The sequence below is a fragment of the Micrasema longulum genome, unplaced genomic scaffold (genome assembly GCF_059751315.1).
Source record: "Micrasema longulum isolate JH-2025_06_02 unplaced genomic scaffold, ASM5975131v1 h1tg001218l, whole genome shotgun sequence".
Taxonomy (NCBI): domain Eukaryota; kingdom Metazoa; phylum Arthropoda; class Insecta; order Trichoptera; family Brachycentridae; genus Micrasema; species Micrasema longulum.
The window spans coordinates 8102-32411 of NW_028278405.1; the positions used below are offsets into that span (position 1 = coordinate 8102).

General features: G+C 33.5%; 1 protein-coding gene across 2 annotated transcripts in view; it reads left to right on the forward strand.

Moving 5' to 3' along the window:
- The first annotated feature begins 14151 nt into the window (after positions 1 to 14151).
- The window catches only part of LOC148276419 (thrombospondin type-1 domain-containing protein 7A-like), a 51688-nt gene continuing 41529 nt past the window's right edge, over positions 14152 to 24310 (forward strand). Inside the window, exons 1-6 of one of the 2 annotated variants that reach the window (XM_088234263.1) lie at positions 14152 to 14205; positions 14885 to 15091; positions 17801 to 17873; positions 18760 to 18907; positions 19924 to 20222; positions 21583 to 21722. In XM_088234263.1, coding sequence (XP_088090389.1) covers positions 15056 to 15091; positions 17801 to 17873; positions 18760 to 18907; positions 19924 to 20222; positions 21583 to 21722 — 696 coding nt within the window. In that variant the 5' untranslated portion in view covers positions 14152 to 14205; positions 14885 to 15055. Of the gene's footprint in view, positions 14259 to 14884; positions 15092 to 17800; positions 17874 to 18759; positions 18908 to 19923; positions 20223 to 21582; positions 21723 to 24310 lie in introns of both variants that reach the window. The other variant, XM_088234264.1, reaches the window with a different exon arrangement.

Genomic DNA, 24310 nt, shown 5'->3' on the forward strand with positions numbered 1-24310 from the left:
GTATCCATCTTAAAACAGATGGTTGAACGTGACATATTATGTAGGTACAATACTCGTATATTTTTTCGATGTTCTAAATTTAGAAGGTACATTTGGACTTTTTCTATAAAATTATGAAGTTCTGTCCTTGATGTATTTTGTTTCACTCTTTTATCGACAAAAGCATAAATTTGTATAAAAATAGATCAATATCTTAACAGAAACGGAGATTTCATCAGAACACGGGCGTTATAACAGGCTTGTGTAACTACTCTCGTCTCTACATTCGTGTAACATAGTACAGTACAGTAACAGCACGGCCAGCGCGGCAAGCCGGCGCGGCGTCAACCGGCGCGGCGCGAGCGCCAGCGCAGCGGCCACTATATATTATCTAATATGTAGGTACAAAGTTACCCGCAATAATACATACGTTGGGCCCGTGCTTAAATTTAGTCCAGGACTGGCACAAAATATTACAAATGATATATTGAAAATTATTAAAATGTCATAACTCTTTTCTTAACTACTTTATTAACATAATATTATTTATCTTCTAAATCAAAACCATTTTTCACTTAGTGGTATGACATTTTGCACTTATTTATTTTTACTACTACTATTACTACTACTACCATCACGCCATTTCATGGCAGAGAGAATGGAACGCCACACACGTCTATACTGGCATACAATCCTAGCCTCTTCCACATTCATACATCTTGTCCATACATGCCCTTCGGTTCTGCCTGCTTTTGACATGACCAGACTTAAGATTTTGGTTTATCTGATAATGCCACGTCTTCCTTGGTCGCCCTCGTCTCACGTTGCCGTTCATTTTCGCCATATATACTTGTTTTACTTTTAAATTTGCATTAACCACTTTAACTTTTGAGTTATACGTCGACCGGTTTCGAGGTTAGTTTCTCATCAACGGGACTTGGACCAGCTTAGAATAACTCGCGTTGCTATTTTATTATAAGATATTGTAAGAAGGAAACAGAAGAATGAAAGAAGGGGAGGGAAATACGATAATACGATAATACGAATCATAACGTGAATAGTTTTAAAAGAGGACTCGAAATTTAATTTATTTGATTATTTTTTATAGGGAGTTTTTGGTAAATGGTTTTACCTATTTCTAGTCTTCTTAGATTGCCCAAACTAAGACCATTTTATATTAATATGTAAAATTTCTTGATTCAAATGATGGTTTTTGGATAAAAGATGATTAGTGAATTCCGAGAAACGATTATTGCTGAGACACCTTACATACCGTACTCGTATATACGTAATGTCATCATTATAATTGTTATTCGTTATAGGCGGGCATCAGCAATGATGCGCCTTTATCTTGTCTGCGTTCTTATTCCTTCAAAAAAGCATCCAAACGGATTTTGAACTGGTTGACCGAAATGGAATGGACAATTAGACTTTGGAATATGTTCTTTGATTCCAATTAAAAATTTTCGTAATATTGAAATAGTTTTTCTAATATGGAAATATGGGAATTTTAAACAATTTAATTAATATATTCCCGAATTATTGAATTCATCATCCTTATCTTTACAATTTGATAAGATTTCACCCATGTTTTGTTTCTTTCTTATAATATTTCATTTATTAGATATTTTCAATCCAAATTTTGATAACGAATAAAAATGTAATCTCACTCAGTTTTTTTTTTAAAGTAATGAATTTTTTTTAAATTATATTATTAAATTTAACTTTGTTTCCTTGGATACGTATTTTTTTTTTAACTTGTAAATTATATACATTTTACATGGGCGGATTCAATGCCAAATGGCAACTTCTTCGTTGGTCGAGTGGGTTGCCACTGATAAAATAAAGGTTGTAACGTTAGATTTATTTAGTATTAAGCGTGGCGTTTAGATGTTTATTAAAATATATGTATGTTTATTTAATAATATTTCATTTTCATTTTTGCTATTATTTAATTATGTACATGCTTTCACTTTCCACTATGTTGTATCCTAACTCAACAATGGGCTCTTGGCCTCATAGAGTTTGGAATACGTTGCCTTTTTTAATATATATATATATTCAAAAGGAGGTAAATATTCTGAAAAATGAAAATAAAGAAAACAAACAAAAAATAATCCAACTGGAGGCCAAGGTGGCTGAATGTGAGCAATGGAGCAAAACAGATCAACTGGAAATTGCCGGGGACAATGAGATTCAGGGAGAACCACCGGTAGAGGCAGCAATGAGGATTGCATCTTCTTTGGGAGTAAAAATAGAAGAACAACATATAAAAAAAGCTTACAGAATACAGGACAGAAGACCAGGAGCTCCTAAAAAACTTATAATACTATTTCGAGATACAAAAAAGCGAGACTTACTGCTAGAAAACAGAAAAAATGCACGAAATTCTACATCTTCTACACCACTCTACATAAGTGAAGTTTTAACACCATACTACAAATACTTACTTTTTGAGAGTAAAAACAGGGCGAGAGAAAAAAATTACAAGTTCGTGTGGTTTAAGGACTTCAAAATACTAGTAAGGAAGTCAGAAAATGATAAAATAATTACATTAAGTCATATTGAAGAAATAAAATCCAAGTTAGTATAACCTTAAACATGTAAAAGTTGCACTCACTAAGTAAATATTAACTGGACTTGAAAAACTTAACACATAAACACTTATACCGTGGCATAAACACAGTGTATAAATTAAATCGTACAGTAATCTTAATTACAACTTTAAGCATATAAAGAAACCTTTAAAAAACATAATAATTACTTGTAAATAGATCAATCTAGTATGTAAATATTGTTTAAATGAATAACTGACAACTTGTCATAACTCAAAGCCATAAATTTTACTAATACAAATTAATTCAAAAAACTATCAGTAGATGGCAGTATGAAAGAATAATATTTAAAAAAAATATATATTATTTAAATAACTTATAATAAAACATTTAGGTACGTAAATTAGCCTTTTTTTAAATAGATAAAAATAAATAAAAAATCTTTACAAAACTGTCTAACTGTCATGTAAAAAATAAAATAAATACATTTGTAATAACACTAATATCTTATAAGAACTTCTGTTGTGCTCTACGTAAATTATGACATTGTAATTTTAAAATAGATTATGAATACTTAATTTGTACATTTTATATTATCTACCGACAACATTCGTTTATATAATTTTTTCAATAAATTATACTTGCCTACCAAAGACCACATTATGTATTAAATTTCAGGTATAAATTTATGTAGAGTATTTAAATTCATTCTAAAATTAGTACTAAGTACCTATTATAAACATACTTATTCTGATAATATATCTATTGACAGTACAAAAAAAAACTTCTCAATTATTAAATCATAAAGTTGTAACATAAATAAATAATTACTGATAAAAAAAAAAAAAAGCACAATACTATTTAAACAATGAACATCATAGCTGTAATCACTATAACATGATCTTAGACATATGATAAGTAAAACATAATATTGTGTTTATTTTATGATCCAATATTTTTATCTTTATATTGCTGTACAGAAAGATTCTCTTTGAATATTAATATTGATTTAAAAAAATGTAATTAACTTAAAACTAAGTGTGTAACATAAGTGTGTGCAATTTTTCTTATTTTCATATTAATTTGGAATATATAAGTACTGTAAATAACTATAACTATTATTATGGAATTAAAAACTACTTTAATGAAAAAGTTTGAAATAAACAATGTGGAAGAAAGTATAAATATATTATGTAGCAACTATAAATACAAAATTTTAAATGTAAATATACGTAGTTTAGAAAGGAATTTCAATGAACTGATTATATTTCTCCAAAGAATAGAATTAAAAATAGACATTATAGTTTTAACAGAATGCTGGTTAAAAAAAAATAGTGAACAGAAATACATCGAAGGATATAACTATTATTCTACAAAAAATAATAAAAATCGGGCTGAAGGAGTAGTGGTATACATCAAAAGTAACATTGAAGCATTAGTGGAAGAAATATCTATAAGTGGGGCAAACTGCCTACAAATTAAAATAGGAAATACAAACATAATGGCACTTTATAGATCTCCGGCACAACACAATATAATACCATTTATTGAATCCCTAAATCAATTATTAGATAATAATAAATCTTTTAAGTACGGTGTAGTGATAGGTGATATTAACATTAATACAATAGAAAAAAAGCATCCCAATGCAGATGATTACTTATGCATGTTGGCCTATCATGGTTACGAAATAGGTATAGATGCTCCGACTAGAGTCACACCAAAAACTATTACTTGCCTTGACCACATTCAAATCAAATCATCAACAGGAGCTGACACAGCAGTAATAAAATCTGCAGTCACAGATCATTACATTACATTTCTGGGAATAATAGAGAAAAGGGAAAAAGAGACTGACACTACTAGAAAAATATATGTACGAATAAATTATGACAAAATAAAACAAAAATTGAAAGAGGAAAAATGGACAAATATCCTAAGTCAAGAAAATGCAAGTGAAGCCATGCAAAACTTTGTGGACATCCTCAATACACAGATAAATGAAAATTCTGAAACATTAAAAATTACTCACAAACAAAAAAAGATTACCCCTTGGATCTCAGAAAATTTAGTGAAATGTATAAAAAAACGTGATCACCTACATAGTTTAACTAGAAAACACCCAAACAATGATTCTCTACTCCATTATTATAAAAAATATAGAAATACATGTACCAAAACTATAAAAAAAGTAAAAGAAAAATATTACGCCAACAAAATAGAAGAAAGCAGTTATGATACCAAAACTATATGGAAGGTAATTAAAGAAATAAACAATACGTCAAACAAAAACCAAACACTAATACCGAGCATAGTTGAAAGTGATAGGACATTCACAAATAAACAAGAAATTGCAAATGCACTCAACAAACATTTTTCTACCATAGGAAAAAAACTGGCTGGTAAAATACTTAACAAATTGAATAAAAAAGAGAGGGAACTAGAAAACACTGAAAATATTGAATTTAACTCTCAAGAAATGTTTACAATAAAAGAAATTACAGTAGACGAAATTAAAAAAAACCTAAAAACCCTAAAAACCGACTGCTCAAAAGGACCTGATGGTATAGATGCTAAACTTTTGAAGATTTTGTATGAAGAGATAGCTATACCAATCTGCCACGTATTCAATCAAAGTATAAAAACAGGTGAATTCCCAACCCAGCTGAAGGAAGCTTGTGTGATACCAATTTTCAAAGAAGGTAGCAAAACAGAACTAAATAATTATAGACCAATATCTCTTCTAAACATTCTCAGTAAAGTTCTGGAAAAAATTGTTAACACTCAACTTACTAAATACCTTAGTGAAAATAATCTGCTTTCAACAAATCAATATGGATTTCGTAAAGGAATAGGAACGCAGGATGCCATATTAGACATAACTGAATACATTTATCAAAACGTAGACCAAAATGAAAAAACATTAGCAGTATTCCTTGACCTGGCTAAAGCCTTTGACTCAGTGTCACAAATACTTTTGGTTAAAAAATTACAAGCATATGGAATAAAAGGTGTATATCTAAAGTGGTTTGAAAGTTTTATTTTCAAAAGAAAACAAACTGTAAAAATAGGTCATACAATTAGCGAAAATCTTACCGGAAATTTCGGGGTACCTCAGGGAAGTACATTAGGGCCTACATTATTTCTAATATATTGTTACGGGCGGGAAGTGTACAGCACCTCCACTGAGTTTACATAATACTTTCTACTTGAAGACGGAGATTACCGCTCTTAGCTTTTGCCCGGCTAGTTTCAGCGGAGAGTACGAGACACTTATCCAGGTTAAATCGTAAGGGTTTTGATGACTCCAAACCCTTCCTCCTCAACGCTCGAGACCACAGGAATCACAAATAAGTAAAACAGCTTTGTTGTTCAAGGCTCGGGGCCAATTTAATATTACAATATAACAGATTTAGTTCTACAAAACTCTCAGATTACATATGACAAGGAGGAATGGCGGGATAGGATAACCACAACACGCTTGATTCGGATCTAAAGAAAAAATAAGGGTTTAGCTAGCTCGAAATTATGGAACGATCTCACCGTGACGGGGTGTCTGAAGAATCCCGAAGACCAAGGCGACCTGGCCTGGCTGAAGCGAGGCCGGTAAACGGCCTCGCGTTAAACACGCGGGACGACGAGATGTTGTCGAGGCTGCATCACGTGGAAAGTGGCTGGCTCGGGAAGTAACTCTTCCAGGAGCTCGTTAAAGTCCTCCGGGGGGCTATCGAGGCGGTTGTTGGGGCTCGGGTGAGCGCATGGACAAAAGGAAACCGTTCCTAGGGTGCCAGAGATTCCGTGTTGAAATCGGAGTCTCCCAGGGACTATCGGAGACACGGATGGGGCAGATTACGAAGGATGGCGACCAGCGTGGTCACGAGGCGCGGACAGGTGGGCGCGAGGAATCGCTTACTGCCGACTGACGCTCGGGTTGAAACGGTCACACGCGGTGTCGTATATAAAACTTCACAACTTTATAATGCTTGTTGACAAATATAGAGATCGTCGCCCGTTGATAACGCGGTTTCTAACAACATGGCTGGAACGGGTTATCCGCGGAGTCCGGGGCGGTTCTTAAAGAAACGTCCTTGCTGTTTGCTGGCTGGCCCGGATCTGCGAACTTCCCGTTGGAGATGAAAGAAGCCCTTTCTAGAAGGTTTTTGTTAGGTTGTCAGTGCTGAGAATTAAAGTTATTTTTGGTTGGTATGATTGGAATAGTTGTAAAAGTGGGCGTAAGTGGCGCTGTTGGTCGTTTGCGGGAAGATTTGAATAATAAATCCTTTAAAATCTTTAAGTGTGAAATATAAACATAACAATATGTAAATGGACTATGTAACTTGAATGTTGATGGACGCATTGTAACTTTTGCAGATGATACGGTGCTTTTATTCCATGCTAAAAGCTGGAAAGAAGTGTACAGTAAAAGTGAGAAAGGCTTGGAAAAGACGAAAACTTGGCTAGATTATAACTTACTTACACTTAACGCGCACAAAACAAAATATTTGACTTTTAGTATAGACAAACGGAATCAGCCAATAGAAAGAACCCTTAAAATTCATGAATGTACAAATGCAAGAAACAGCGACTGTGACTGCCAAACTATAGAAAAGGTCGATCATAAACAGCGACTGTGACTGCCAAACTATAGAAAAGGTCGATCAATATTAATATCCAAAAAAAAAACAGCTGCAGGGATTTGGGAGTAATTTTGGACACAAAACTTAATTTTAATACTCATATAGAGGCTATTCTATCTAAATCATATAAAATGTTAGGCTTCCTAATGAGAGTTTGTAAACCATTCAAAAATCCAAGCACGACCTTGGTACTATACACCTCATTAGTCAGAAGTCACTTAGAATACGCTTCCTGCATTTGGAATCCCCAATACAACATTTATATAAATTTAATAGACAAAGTACAAAATAAATTTCATAAGTACATCCAATGTAAATTCCCTAATGTCAGTAATTTAAAGTTACCTTGTCTTCATAAACGGCGTATGATTGCGGATCAATTATTTATTTATAATTTGCTAAATAATCGGATTGATTGTGCCGATTTGCTGTCTGAAATAAACATTAATACTCCTATTCGTCGCACTCGACATACTGTATTACTGAGCTACAACAAATGTAACACCAGAGCAGCTCAAAATTCGCTCTTAGGAAGAGCAGTTTGTAATTTTTCTAAAATTGAGAAGATGTACAATTTAGACATCTTTAACGACTCAGCTCTCTGCTACAAACGGAAACTGAGTCTTATTGACTTTAATGTTTAGTATCACTAATATTATTATTGTTATTATTATTGTTATTATTGGAGCACATAAGGGAATTTGCTTATGTGTGCCCTACTTCAAAATTTAAAGTTACACAAATTCTTCTTACATCTTGTTGTATTGTTAGATAGTTATTTCATATATTGTGTTGTGTACGTAATTGGTGCTGTGTTAGGTTTAGTTTTTGTTTGTAATATTGTCTAGATTTATATTAACATAGCACTGTGTGCACAACATTAAATTTAAACAAATAAACAAATAAACAAATAAACATATAAAATATCTAGGTATGCACATTGATAGTTATTTAAAGTGGAACATACACGTAGATAAGACAGCAACCAAACTAAGGAAAATGATATATTTATTTAAAAACATTAGAAACATCCTAAACAAAGCAACTCTAATTAATGTATACTATGCTCTAGCACAATCAACTATTAGTTACGGAATAATAGGATGGGGAGGAACAAATAAAACTACATTAGAGCCATTAATAAAAGCCCAAAAAGCCTTACTAAGAGTAGCCAGTAAAAAGCCTTACCAATACTCTACAGACAGACTTTTTACAGAATTTCCAGTACTAGACATAAGACAAATATACATAAAGACAATTTTAAGACATTTCCATCAAAATCCTGACAGACATAATGACGGACAACAAATTTACGACACTAGGCAAAGACAAAAGACAATACTTCTGCTCCCAAAGAAAAAAACAAATTACGGACAAAGGCATTATACGTTTCTGGCCCCTAAGCTATACAACTTTTTAAGCAAGGACATATTGGCGAACAAAATGAAAAACAATATTTTCAAAGCTAGAGTACATAAATGGATTACTAAAAAGACTAGACAGGAAGCTGAGGAATATGTTTCATATATAAGAATGTAATTATAGTTTCTTGAAAATCCTTTTTCGTTTTATTGATGTAGATATGTTTTAATTTCTAATTATTTTTTTTTAATTTCTTTTAAATTTTTATTTCTTTTAAATTTTTACACAATTGATGTGAAATTATGTACAATTATGTATGAATAAAAAATACACTGACACTCCGGAACGTGCCTGTGGGCCAGTGGAGTGGCTATATCCATAAAAATATATATATATTGAATGTACCTACCTATTGTATAGACATTTTGTTAACTATGTATTTGTATTGTATTTTATATTGGATTAAATAAATAAATAAAAAATAAATAAAATAAATAAAAAATAAATATAGCGCGCAGGGTAGCCGGTCAGCTGTTATGTTGGAAGAGTAACGTTTCGGGGCCGAGACAGCGATACATGGTTAAAAAATCGTAGGTCTTTTCGGCCGCACGTTTTTAAAATATTTTTTTATTTATTCTTACAAATACATGCATATATATATATATATATCCACTTCCAACATCACAGCTGACCGGCTACCCTGCGCGCTATATATATATATATATATATATATATATATATACCGCACGTTTTTAAAATATTTTTTTACTTTTAAATATTTATATATATATATATATATATATGCATGTATTTGTAAGAATAAATAAAAAAATATTTAAAAGTAAAAAAATATTTTAAAAACGTGCAGCCGAAAAGACCTACGATTTTTTAACCATGTATCGCTGTCTCGGCCCCGAAACGTTACTCTTCTAACATATATTGGAGTTTGTGGTACTTCTCTTGATTTACTAACCTCGTATTTAGAAAATCGAAAATGTTTTGCTGAAGTGGGAGGTGAGCATAGTGAAATGGGGGATATTACATGTGGTGTCCCACAAGGTTCTATTCTTGGCCCACTTCTCTTCCTGATCTATATAAATGACCTACCGAACTTGAAATTCATGGGAACAATACAACTCTATGCTGATGACACGATTATTTACTTTAACAGTCCAAACCTTGTGAATTTACAAAATCAAATGGAACATGACCTTCCCAGCTTACGACATGGTTAAAAATCAATAAATTAACATTAAATGCAAAAAATCCCACTATTTAATATTTGGAAATAAACTTAATATAAATTTGAATATTGCAATTGGTTCAGATCGACTTGAAAAAAAAAATGTTACTAAATATTTAGGCTTAACCATAGATTCAAAACTAACCTGGAATGATCAGTTTGATCATGTAAAATCTAAAATTGCGCCAATTGCTGGAATCCTGTATAGACTTCAGAACATGCTTCCAACAACACTTCTTCGGGCCGTTTATTTTGCCATGTTTCACTCTCATCTATCCTATCTTACCTGTGTCTGGGGATTTGCGACGAAAAAGAGGATTGCGGAAATACAGGTTCTATAAAATAGAGCAATAAGAAATGTATTTCGTTTTCTAAGAGATAAAAGCATAAAGGAAATGTATTCCGAGACAAATATAATTCCTTTTAGTATTTTACCTTCATATGAAATAACTAACACTTTTTTACAAATATTGCAACATAAATTAAACTCAAATTTAGCGCTTACTTTTAATAGTGATATACATAACCATCGCACACGATCTCATAACTGTCTACATTTACCCCCTGTACACTCCTCTAAATTCGGATTGAGGTCACTCCTCTACATTGCCTCTACTCAATATAACCTCCTGCCTATTCACTTTAAATCAATTTCTTACCAGTCTACGAATGGAAATCAAACAACACTAAAAAATCATTTCCTCAAATTATTTCTCGATAACCCTTGACCCATGTGATTTAATGTTAAATAATATATATTTTAATTTGTTTTTAAAAAGGTCTCCGAGGTATGTCCATTTTTGTTTTAATTATGTTCAACAAAATGTATTTTTATTTTTATCTGATAATCTTTAATTGTATCAATCCCAGAATGAGTTTGCTAACTCATGGGAATACAATTGTGTTTTTGTACATTTTTGTATTTTGAAATAAAAAAAAAAAATAAAATAAAAAAAACATCACAGCTGACCGGCTACCCTGCGCGCTTCGTTCCCCACGGAGGCCTGAAGAAAATCATCCCACTACAATATTCACCAAAGTTCACCTTTAAAATTTCGTGCACCCGCCTTAGAAGACAGAGTTATTTATCTCCGCTCCCATACCGCTTCCTTATTTGGAACAGTTATGGTACAAGATATTTGCTTTTAAACCTGGAGTTCATCTTCTCAGCTCCCAGACCACTTTCATGCACTTTGGAACAGTCCCGGTACTGGGAGATGACCCAGCACTCCATAAGGGTTATCCCATGGAGGTTTGTCTAAGCTACGAGCAGCCGCTTCTATGCAGGATAGCTCATGTACTGAGCCAGCTTCCGGAGATTATTCGTGACTGTCTTCCAATAATGAGTAGCATAATACTCACTTAGCAATCGATACTTACGTATTAACGTGCTGGGTAGTTTTACCAACCGTTACTGTGAAGGAAGTACTAAAGCATAAAGTCTTGACCCACGTGTTTCTCCCTTTGTCCAAGTCCAGTCTACGGTCATAAATCTCTTCCGTCAAGTGTCCGGAATCCTGGTGATTCTCAACCCGTGAAGCCTGCGAATGTCAAGCAGTGTTATTAATCATTATCTTGATGTAATTAGCTCATCAAATCAAATTTATAAACATTTACGACAATTGCGTTTGCTCTATAAGTCTTTATTTAGATAATTTAAGTTTTTGTATTTCTTTTAAAACATACGAGTATTATTTAAAAATAAGTATTACTGTATATTTATATACTAACTACTTTATTTTATGTTAAATCATTCTTAACTTTACTTTGTTATATTTACAACATAACTGTTATTTTATAATTTCAGATTTAGTTTTTGTTTCTTTTTCAATTTTTTGCTGTTTTTTTATAGGTTATTGTACTAAATTATTTCGTTTTAATTATACTATTATATTTCATATTATGTTTGACATTATAAATTGTTCACTGCTATTTCTGTTCAACATTTTTTTGTAAAAATGTTCTTTGAGCCGTCGATGAATAAATAAATTACAACAAATAAATTATATTAGGCATATTTTATCAATTATCAGAAAACAAAAGACATAAAATTAAATAAATATAAACAGACTAACGTATATTATAAAATGCCTTAAACCATTATAGATCAAAATCTCAGTAAACCCGCAAACTTCCATAATACTTCGTCCCTTCTCAATATAACTCTATTAATACATTTTTTTTGTAACTAGATGTCCCGTAATTGACGGGGCCTTGCATTGGCAAGACTTCAATCATACCTAATTTTGACTAGTAAAATAGTATATTTTTGTTTGTCTTAGAAACACGGTTATTAACCCTAGTCAGACAGTCAGAACAACTTTACAGTGTAGGTTTGTAAGTGTATGTATCTAAAAAGATAAATAAATCGATACCTTCTTTAGAATCTACGCCTCTGCTGAAATGTCAAATATTTATGGTAAATTTTGTAAATGTGAAGATTTTTCTATATTACTCACACGAATAGTGTTGTGTACCTTTTATTAAAATAAATCAAATATGATTATTATTGACCTATACACGCCATAAGTTACAATTATCGTTTTCGCCTTCCTACCCGTAAAAAACGCGTAATATTAGGAAAATGCTCCGTGGTAGTGTCACGGACTCGCGAATCAGATATCCGATGTTCGAACCCCGCTCCACAACTTAACAACCCGTTTAAGTGAAATGAGCGTGGAGTTATTACAATTCGTTGAAAGTGACCTTTAGATTGAAATATTAGGGTAAATTAGCATTACTATTGATAATTTATGTAACACCGTTTTTAAATATTAAATATGAAATCGCCTCGATGGCGCTGAACAATAAATATTCCGACACGTCTTGCGCATGGACGGTTGGGATTCTACACACTTTCTCGTTTCCAATTATTTATTATGTTTATTTGTTTAATATTTTAATAACGATTAGGAGTTAGATTACTGCACGACTTGCAGCTGCAGAGCGCGTGCGGGGTTAGAAATCTGGCCCCCAAATACATAACACGGTAAATCGTAAGAATGCTAATACCATTACCGTGTGCGAGTGAATGCATCTCCCACCTACCATCGGCATCGGCAGTGCATGTATCGTCCTCTCTGTCGCCGCGCCGCCGCCGCGCCGCTACGAGTATCAGTCAGAGATCAATAATAATACTAATAAACGTGTTTGATGTTTTTAATTTTTTTAACTAATAAAGTTACATTTAGATAAAATTTTCCGATATTTTTCGGTATATATTTTATTTTATTTATTTATTTTATTTCATTTTATTTGGGATTTTTACAGCTATTACATAAACAAAATAATTAGAAAAATCTTAAAAATACTAAAGCCAATTAAAAAAATCCACTGTAAATATAATGACACATAATATATAAGAAAAGAAGTTTAGTAATTGTATTTGTGTGACGTTTGTATTCATGTGTATGTGAATGTGTGTATGCGTGAATGAATGAGGGAGAGGATACATGTGCGTGTGGGAATGAAAGAGGGAGAGGGTGCGTTTGTATGGGTACGTAAGTATGAAAATAATATATTTGCTTAAAACTTGTAAATTGTATTAAAAATGGTACAATAAAGAGCTTAGTAAAAAGTTAGAAACCTTTTTGTTAAAATTCAAATGACGAAATGATATAAATTGTTTTTTTTTTTTTTTTTTAGTATGTTAAATTTCAAAACCGTATTCTGAAGAAAAAAAAAGCATTTTATTTTTTAAATTTAACTGATACACATCGAATGAATAATGTGGGACGAGTCCTATACAATACAGTAGGTAATCACAAAATGCATTAAATACGAAATAATGACAACAATAAAATAAGGATTGACAATACGCGAACGTTGATTCAAAACGAACACACAAATGCATATTATATGCACCTACATAATATATAAATAAGAATAACATTTAAGTTTAATAGAAATGATTCGGATTATAAAAATCGGGTGTCACAAACAGTTGGCCCGCAGTACGGGGATACATAATTATATTAAAAGATCTTCTCACTATAAAACTTATATATGTTCAGGGATAGAGAGCAACGGAGAGGAGGATGCGGACAAAGACAATTTATTACCTATGGCAGTTTTGATAAATTTAATATTTTTGGTAAATATATCTATTTCGTTAAATTTCCTGTTATACGTATCCATAATACGGTTAATCGTAGCGTTATAAATGATTAGGTATCCTTCTCCGCTGCATGAACAAGTAATTAAAGTGAACGTGTTTTTTAATAATGTACTATGGACAATCGTTTATTATAATGAATTCGAACGTAAATGAGTTACGAGTATTTATTTGTACACAAGGGATGGAAGCTGCGCGCGCCCCGTGCGGGGGAGAGGTAACCCCGCACGGGGTAGCCGGTTGCCACAGCTACCGTAGAGGGTAGTCTGTGTCCGCCCTCGCCCTCGCCCAGACGACCGGAGTCGCACCAAATATGTACGTGTTGTATTAGTCTCCATTATGATGGCGTTTTCACCAAATATTTCATTGTTCGTATATCTAAATGCATTTATGTATCATAATAAGTACATTTTGGCGGTACTACTGTACTCGTTTAACGTTTTCGTCATTGTTTTAATGCATTTATTGCACACACGAGTATCTGTACATGGAATGTTTGAACAGCGCGACTGCGTTTTTACTAATGTACGTGTAATGGATTAAATTATATTATGCTCCTACGAATTTTACAAGTCCGTTTGTCCAGAACTCGCGGTCTCTCCTGTAATAACGGGAGTTATAAGGAGTGTAACGTTCGCGCGATGTCGGACAGAAAACCCCTCGCTCCTTCTGGAGCCCTTTTTGTTGAGTTTGCGCTGTTTATCCTCGGTCAGCATCTTTTTGTTTTCTTTCTTCCTCTCATACATTATGGGTGGATTTTTTTATCGCATCACTACGCGAATACTTATTCCATCATAATTGAGGTATTTATTTTATGTATAATAAAGTTATAGTACATATTATTTACCGATCAACTTCGTCCGTTGTTAACTTTGATTGGCAGCATCGTACTAACTCCGAGCTCACATATTGTATAGATAGGTACTACGTGTGCGATTCGTCTACCGAAGTGTATCCTCATTAGGAAACCTCACTAGATATCCTCCCCGTGCAGGTCCTACCCGAGGCTCTGAGCGGAGCGTGGAGCGTGGACGCGGAACAGAGCGCGCGCGACAGGCCTACCTTCGAGAGTACGCGGACCCGACCGGTCCGCCCAGGCACCGTCACCGTCAGCGTCGCCGTCAGCGCTATGGCGGGGCCGCTCTAGACCTCCCGTCACGACAACATGACGCGCAATCTTTGGATATCATTTCGAACTAAGGTTTGTGTTTTTAGCTTTAAGTAACTCGCTATTATTTTTAAACAAAACTCGTATTATCACCTGTATTTTGGAAGAAAGATAAACACAAAAATTTACTCTCAGATTTCTAAAAGATTTAATTTATTTTTGCCTTTTTTGTTATTTTTTTTTATTTATTTGTTTATTATTCCATACACATATTATTTACAAAGCGATATAATTACAAAAATACACTTTAGAAAAATACATATTAAAATTAAGCTATAACATGAATTGGAAAAAATGCTCACAAAGACTTCAGCGTCTGAACGTGGGCCATTCCTTTTTTAATTATTAAAAAGTTTATAGCATATATATACATATATGGTATGACATGAACATGAAAAAAAAAGAAAAGAAAAGAAAAACTTAATTAACATAGTACAAAAACATGATTTATATGCAGAATGCATTTATTTTTAATTTTAATTAATTTTTTAAAGAATGTGTCTATCTGTCCCTTCCATGCTGATCCAAGACCTCAAACCTACTTTAAAATGTACCAGTGATTTGATATTTTGTAGTTCCTTGGTTAGAAAATTGAAGGATCTTGGACCAACGTGTGACTCCGCACTCCTGCCTCTGTGCGAACTTAGATCTGCATCCTGGAAGTGACAGTACACTATCGGATATATTACTAATACGATTTAAATTATTACTAAACAATTCTCTATTCAATTAAACATATTTTATGCACTGAAAAAAATATAATTTTCTAAAATTAAGGAGTCCACTCTCTACGCATAATTTATTACTAGGAAACAGTCTATGTTTTTTGTAAATTATTTTAATTATATTTTTCTGTGTAATTTCTATTGAGCGACTATGCGCGTCCAAGACTCCTCCCCACGCTTTTATACCATTTGTTATCGAAGACTGAATTAAAACGTAATTTACATTTATTTTTTTTTTTGGTTAAGATATTTTTCAGTCTTTGGAAAACATAAGATAAATATCTGAGTTTATCTGTTAGTTTAGTGATATGTTTTTTCCATTTTTTTTTATTTTTTTTTTTTATTTACAATTTTAAAAAACCCGTTAGGGTTACATTAGAAATTTAATATTGTCTAGTCATTTTATGTCTCGTCTAGTCTAGTTAGTTCAGTCATCATGTGCTTTTTCAGATTGATTTTAAATTTGTCTCCATTAAAAGTTTTCAAGTAGTAAGGTAGGTCGTTGTAGTGTTATGTCCATTATGTAGTATTTTTTACTGTCCTGTGTTTGTCTTTGCTTTTTCAATATGATAGTGTTTTTGTTGTCTGGTGTTATATTTATGTATGTCAGCATTTTTGACTAATATTATGTCGTCGTCTTGTATGTTTCCCAGTGTTATTTTGTGCACAATTTTTAAGGTCTCAATTTTAGTCAAGTAGTTTATGTCAAACTGGTGTGTTTTTTTGTACAGTTCAGTCGTAGAGGTCAGGTAGGGTAGGTTGTATGTTAGTTTAAGAATTTTATTTTGTTGTCTTTGTATTCTTGTTTATGTCTGTCTTGTTACCAGTTCCCCAGAAGGCGATCATGTAACTCAATTTACTTTTGACATCATAATTTTTGCCTTTCTTGATATAAAATCTTTAATTTTGTAGAAGAGGCTATGTAGTGATGCCATTACTTTAGTGAGTCCGTCTATGTGTTTTGTCCATTTTAATTGTCTGTCCATTGTGAGTCCTAGGTAAGTCACATGTTCTAGTTCTTTAAGAGTTTCGTTGTTTATTTTTATGTTCATGTTATGGTTCTTCTTTTGTGTTTCGAAATGTATTATATTGCATTTCTTGGCATTTAGTGTTAAGAAGTTTTTGTTTGTCCATTCTAATAGTTTTTGCACGTCATTGTTGATGGTTTTAGTGGTTTCAATGTCATTTTTGTTTTCATATAATGTTTTAGTCTATAATCTATGTATATACCCAAATATTTATAGCTTTCCCCTGAACTTATTTTATAGCACTTATTACAAATATCAATATTACATTTTAAATCATGGATTTTTATTGACAAATTCTGTGAAGGGCCACTTTTGTTTGAAATTTGAAAAGGCAAATACATGTTTTTTTTCTTGATTAAAACTTAAGTAGTTACCTCTGTAATAGAACTCAAAATACAAAAATAGAAAATGAAACTAGCTCGCAAAGAGAACAAAAACATGTTGTGTCACAAGGGACAATTCTGGGTCCACTATTATTTCTTATATATATATATAAATGAACCGTGTGATCTTAAAGTAGAAGGAGAAATATTGTCATATGCTGATGACACTGCTATTGTTGTTTATAATAAAACGTGGGAGTCAACCTTTAACGACGCTACAAAAAGTATTACGTTAGTTAATAACTGGCTTGAAACAAATTTAATAATTTATGACATTTTTTTTTTATACCAATGTTTTTTAATTTATTTGTTAATTTATTTATGTTTACGGTATCAAAGGCTTTTTTAAGATCAAGGAAAATTACTAAACATTTATTTTTATTATCTATCGCAGAGTATATTTACTTTGTTAACTTATAAATTGCATCCTTAGTGCAAATTTTTTTTCGGAAACCAAATTGATTTTGCCTGCTTTAATTATTCGAAATAAATATAAAATGAAATAATTTGAATTACATTTTACTTGTGATGTGGAAGGAATAACCGGGTTAAGATCAGAGGTCTGCCAAAACTCGATTGCAATTTTCTAAGTGGGTATAATTTCAGATGTGGCTGATACTGGCCCTCGCGGCTGCAGCTCCGGCCGCGTTCTCCCCGAGACCGGTGCTGGCCGGAGATCGTGAGTATTATGCTTTGTCACTAATAATTGATTATAACTGCGGAATTGCAAAATATAATAGGTACCTATGTTTGTCTTAGTTTCAAAAAATCTAATAATTAAATAATTTATTAAATCTAGTTATATCCATTAGAACAGCGTTTTTCAACCTTTTTCATGACACGACCCCCTAGTATCAAAAAATATTTCGCGACCCCCCAACCCCTTTTTCCATGTATGTTAAAAATATATAATACTTACAAAAATTTTGGGCGTTTGCGTTATTTGCAATCTGATATAAACATATAATTAAGTACGTAAAACATATAATTTTAAATTGAATACGCGACCAATTGATGACTAATTAACAAATACAAACATATTAGATGTATATAAATAAATAAAATGTATCGTTAGGGTTAGACTCCCAGCGCCATCTGTTGGTAACACTAGGAACTAGTGCAGGTTTCGGATGTTAGCAACAGATGGCGCTGGAAGTCCGAAAGATCCACAAGTTTCGAGACGTTTCTTTACGCTTCGAGATAATTCTCGCTAGAATGCGCTGGCCTATAAATACGGCGGTCGACCGTGGCCATGGCAGTTTGATGCAAAACAGCGAAGCAAGTGGAATCAGAAGCAATCCCGATAAGTGGAAACGATTCAGAAGTGTAAATTCGGTGTTATGTGGACTGTAAGGTGCCTTGGAGTTGGAGTAATTATAGACTGATTTGTGAGCGTAATTCTCGCGTAAGTCTCGCGTTCCCTGGACTGGTACCTGGAGCGTAAGACTTATCACCTTATGTGACGTTTTACTTTAGTGCCCTTTGCACCATCGGGTGCGGGACTAAGAGATAGTATGTATCACTGAGCTGTGGAAATAATTTATGTGTTTTTGCTTGTTTTCTAGCGAATATGTTCCGAGTATACCTGGGCCCCTGGAGCCCATGCAAGGCCCCCAAAGGATCGTCCCGACCAGCGAACCAGCTCACATTCGAGCCTAACTTGGGAGAACAAGTCCGGAGTGTCACCTGCCGTACTTTAGACAAGACTATTGTGTGAGTTTTTAAATATATCCTGTGTCCTGGAGTGCTATTATTCCATACTAATGTTCCATCAAAATAAACGTACTAATAACTATCCGCGGCCTCCGTGATGTGACCGCTAAGACTCTTGTCTTTTCTCGATTCCCTGTGAGAACGCAAAAAATATATGATGTGATGTTTGTCCAGTCTGGCTGTTATGTGATGTTATTCACCACCGCAATTAGGCCTCCTTGCCTGCCATGGTGCGAATTTTTTTGATCAAAAATGCAGTTATTAAAAATTATAATAATCTTTAAAACGCACGGATAATTCAATCAATTTTTTATGAGCCGTTAAGATGTTTTCATTCGTTATAGGTTTTAGGCGTACAGTTCCGATTTTCAATTCGCATGAGTCAATTTAAAAAAATGGGCCAGAGTTAACTTTATTAAAAACTTTAGCTAAAAGATATTCGACGGTAAATATTTTTATGTTTTTGTAAAAATTGGCAAAATAAGTGTTTTTTTCTATCTTTTTTCATGCTACATAATTATGTCCATTTTGACATAAACGCATTTTTTTTCTAAACCTTAACTTCTTTTCATTGATTTTTTTTGTGCAACTGAGACTAAGACTAAAAACACGTACCTGCTGAGTGCACCAGCGCAGTACTTCAGTTGTATAGTGGTGATTAGATTTCGACACATATTTTCTGCCTTTTTCTAAAGACGCAAATATACTACTCGCGCTGCAATGTCGTAATAGCTTGTGTAGCTCAACATTTCGTTTGCTGTACATAGTTAGCTGGTACATTGCTGCGTGTATAAAACATTCAACATTTTTTCCCCTCTACGGAACATTCATCGGGAGAACCTTTGCGCTAGTACGTACGTCAGCTCATGTTCAATAAGCAATATTGTCGGCAAAGTTTTCAACTGACGATTATACCTATATAGGTAAACCTTGATAATATGATAAAAGCCAGTCGTCGATGAATGTTTCTTCTTCTCGATTATTCACCCTGAGCCGCTAATTATGATCGGTTTCAGGAACTGCAAGCTGGTAGGCGAAACTCCACCGCAAGTGCGCACGTGCGTCCTGTCCGAGGACTGCGTGTTGAGTGAGTGGTCGGAGTGGCTCGCCCCCGCGCGCTGTCCCTCGGCGCCGGCCGCGCCCCGCGAGCGCGCGCGCGCCGTGCTCGCCTTGCCGCAGGGCGGAGGCTCGCCGTGCGGGGCCCTGCGCGAGGCCAACGCGACTCGCGGGCCAGCGCACGCTCCGCCCGAGCTCGTGCGCTGGGCCCCCGGCCCCTGGGAGCCCTGCCGCGTACATCGACAGCCTTCCCTTTCCGGTGAGTACACCGTGCTATAAAGTGCGGGTGTTTTTAAGGAGCTCTTAAGATTGTCGTTGTTGACCTATATACCTTTTAGTTTACTGTCAACAATCCCTCAATTGACGGGGAACGGTTTTGCGGAATAAAATAATCTTCTTCTTTAAAATGCGATAACCGAGAACACCAGTAAAACGCGGATTCGAATGAGATGAATCGGCACTAACCAATATATTTATTTATCAAAACATCGTGTCTTTTATAATAACATTAGTTTGGCATATTTACCAGGCAGTTATAAAGGTTAATGTACATTTTTAACCAAATATAAAAAATACCATTACCACCTAATCGAGGCATAGAAGTGAACTCCCCTTTAAAGTTGTGCGACTTGGAGTACGCAGATGATGCGGTTCTTCTTGAAAAGTCTGCTGGTGATCTTCGAAAAATTGTTGAAATATCAAAAAGACCCAAATTATGCACACTAAATCGGGGCCCAGGCCCCGATTACAATTGAAAGTTAACAGCGTTATCTTCGACTATCTAGTCTATAAAGAAAAACCGATACTTGTGTACGAAAATGAGTATATTTGCATAAACTTTTAAAGTATCTTCATCGGTAACCTATAATTGAACATATGTAGAAGAAAATGCATATTCTGCTTTTCATACCGAAAACTTAATTTTACTTTGTAAATAAAATTGAAGACTTTAGTTAACTTCCCATTATAATCGGGGCCCTGGCCCTTATTAGCCTTTCTATGAAAATAGACAGAGAGTTGGACAGCTTCTAGTACTTAAACGTTCACATAACTGAGGATGGAAGGATGCACAATTGCACAAAAAGCTCGCCCGCTTATGAATTACTGGGCCAACTTTTGACATGATCCGTATTGTTTGGAACTGTAGCCTATGCAAGGTAAAGCGATATTTTTCGACTCATGTTTAGTTCCAGTACTTCTACATAAGTGCGAATCTTGGCCCCTGACCAGTGCTCAAAACACCAAACTTCTGAGTTTTGAGAGTAAGTTTATGAGGAGAATATTAGGCAAAAGGTAGTTTGATTTCAAAAGTAACGTAATACAGTATACTATAATATTATAAGTTATAATAATAAAAATACATGTATGGTTTTAATTCACTTTTATTTATAATTTTTTATCAGTGAACGGGTTTCGTCGTGACCGACATCGTCAGACTGGCGGGAGACTAAACAAATTTGTTTACGTATTTTTATTATTATAATTGACATGCAGTTCCACCAAGAAATGTCAGGAGTAAAACTTAGAGTATTATAAGTATTGAGATTATGTTAGCGAATTAATCGGCTGTACACATTTCTTCAGACCGATAGTCTTTGTAAGTTCGAGTGACTTTGTAGAACCCGCGGAAGAGGGGGCAAGGTGCGGCGGAGGGCTACAGAGAAGGGAGTTGACGTGCGTGGACCGCTTCCGGAGGGTGATCCTTCCCGACTCCGCCTGCTCCGTGCTGACCACCCCGCTGCTGGTGCAGCGCTGTGAGGTAAGATTACAGTCTACATTCTCATTTGCACCTCGTACTAATATTAGCACTTTACAATCGTCACAAACGATGATTTTTATTTGTGAATTAATGATATTATCTTGTGTCTGCGTCAACTAATTGCTCGTCCCAACTCCGCACAGGACTTTTAGTCCCACAGGATTAGGACTTATGTCTTAAATAATGTCTAATAAACTGCCTTTAAGTGAACAAATAAATTAATTGATAAATATATGCGGTATGCAGTGCCTTTTACCTTACAAAAAAACATAACTGGTGGAAACAAACATTTCAAATATTAGTACACATTTTTTTATTTTGTAAGCACAGCAGTTTCTTTATCGATAAGTGAATATAAAAAATTAAAAGTTGGAAAACGTAATTTAAGAAAGGATGGTAATATTAAGGGGGAGTGGCGGGAAAAATGCTTAAATGTGATTTTTCAATCAGACATTTGAAGTTGCAGTAGTTCTAGGCCAAATAATAATAAAAATACAAATGTAGGAATAAAATTTAATTTTTCTTCTATATTTTGATCACTTTTTTTTATTTTATTTTTTTCTTGTAAGTTAGTAAAAAAAATTCTCATGAAATCACTGAAAACAGTTAAAGTTCTGTTCGGTATTTATTGGTAAATATTGTACGACCTTATTTTTTACGCTCTTATGCTCAAATCATCTTCTATTTCTGAATAATTGAATTTTTTTATAAAAATATTTCTTGGATCATCACATCTCATAAACTCTCTCTATTTCAATGGTGTAAAAATCCCGTACAAAGCGTCGTACAAAAAAAGACAAATTACGATCGACGCGACCGACGCGCGACGCTTCATACGCGCTCAAGATGATCACCCTTAGCGCTGATTCCACAAAAGGTTTTTTCAAATAAAAACAGAGCGGTATTTTAATTCATTATGTGAAAAATTGCACTATGGGTAATCAAGGCAACAAAAAAAGGGAAAAACGGAAGCGAGCAACATTTGAGGCTTCGTGTGTATGCTTTTTTTTCATTGTCTAGAGTAACGCAATATTTGCTATTATTTTTTTTTAGTTCAGTGGTCGTATTACAAATTTAAAAAAAAATAATTATATATTTACCTAAATATATGAAAGACTTTCTGTACCTACTGTAACAGTTAAAAATACCGGATAGGTATATTAAATTTTATTGAGCATATTTTAAAAAGTAAACGCAAAAGTAAATCAATACTTAGCATTATTTATTTTATTTTTATTTTATTTATTTCGAATACAAACAGATGTACAGGTTAAATGAATATTTAAAAAAATATATATATATAAAATGTAAACATAGTAGGGCCTGCCATCCAATTATATGTATTCACTAAATAATACTGTAATAAAGCGACGACGGTTTGAAGTTTAAACTATATAAATAATAAATATACTATATATTAAAATAAGATAAATATGGACAAAACAAGGAGATAGTGGAAAGGAAAAGAAGGAAATTGATAAGGAGTGGTAAAGGATGATTGAAGGAAAGTGAGAGTGGAAAATTGCATTTGATTTATTGATTAAACGAATTATGAATGAAGAGCATGAATCAAGCCTATTAATTCTCTTCTGTACATATTGTATGGAGTGTTAAATATATCAAGACTATTAAAATTTTTGTTAAAGGTTTCACATATACGAGGGATTGTAGAATGTTTCCGATGATTAGTTTTAAATTTACGAATATAGAAAATATCAGAGAGTCTAGTTGGCCTGGAGGGGACACGGTAAGCAAGTAGATTAATGAGTTCCGGGGAATCGAATTTATTATTGACAATTTTATAAAGCAGGATCTGATCAAACATATCTCTTCTGTGTGCTAATGAAACAAGGTTATAAAATTTTAATGAAGCTAAATAATTTGGAAAATGCAAATGAAATTTGTATTCTAGTTTTTTCAGGAATTTTTTTTGAACATTCTCGATTCTATTAATATTTAATTTATAAACAGGAGACCAGATAGCAGTGCAATATTCAAGATGGGGGCGTACGTATGTTATGTAAAGCAATATAAATGAATCTAAATTTTTAAAAGATTTACACAGCCGCATGATAAATCCAGTCATTTTGTATGCCTTGTTAATTATAGACATTTGTAAGTTAAGGTATCGAAACGTAAACTTTATCGAATGTGCTTTGCTAATTGTTAAGAGGAAACGCGGTCTGACTTTTCTTCCTACAAACGTATTCCGTATTTTTTTCCTGGATTATAGTACTAGACCAGTGATTTTTTTACACACTGTCGATACGCAAAAAAACAAAACAACAAAAATACGACAATGGTAATACTGGCGTGATTTTATTTTTTTGTTTCTTTGATAAATAGTTTCTTTTGGAAGCTAAAACTTTCGAAAACCCACTAAACCATTTTGTAATACGGAAAAGCTACCCATATTACAATACGTTTTCTTACGAATCGGACGTCCGAGGTTCGAACCCCACTCGGTATAATAGTGAGTTACTTACAACTCGTTGTAGATGGCCCCAAAACTTAAATATTTAGATAAATCATTAAAAAGCCAATACTTTTTTAAAAAATAATTAGCATGATAAGTTTTCCCTATTAAT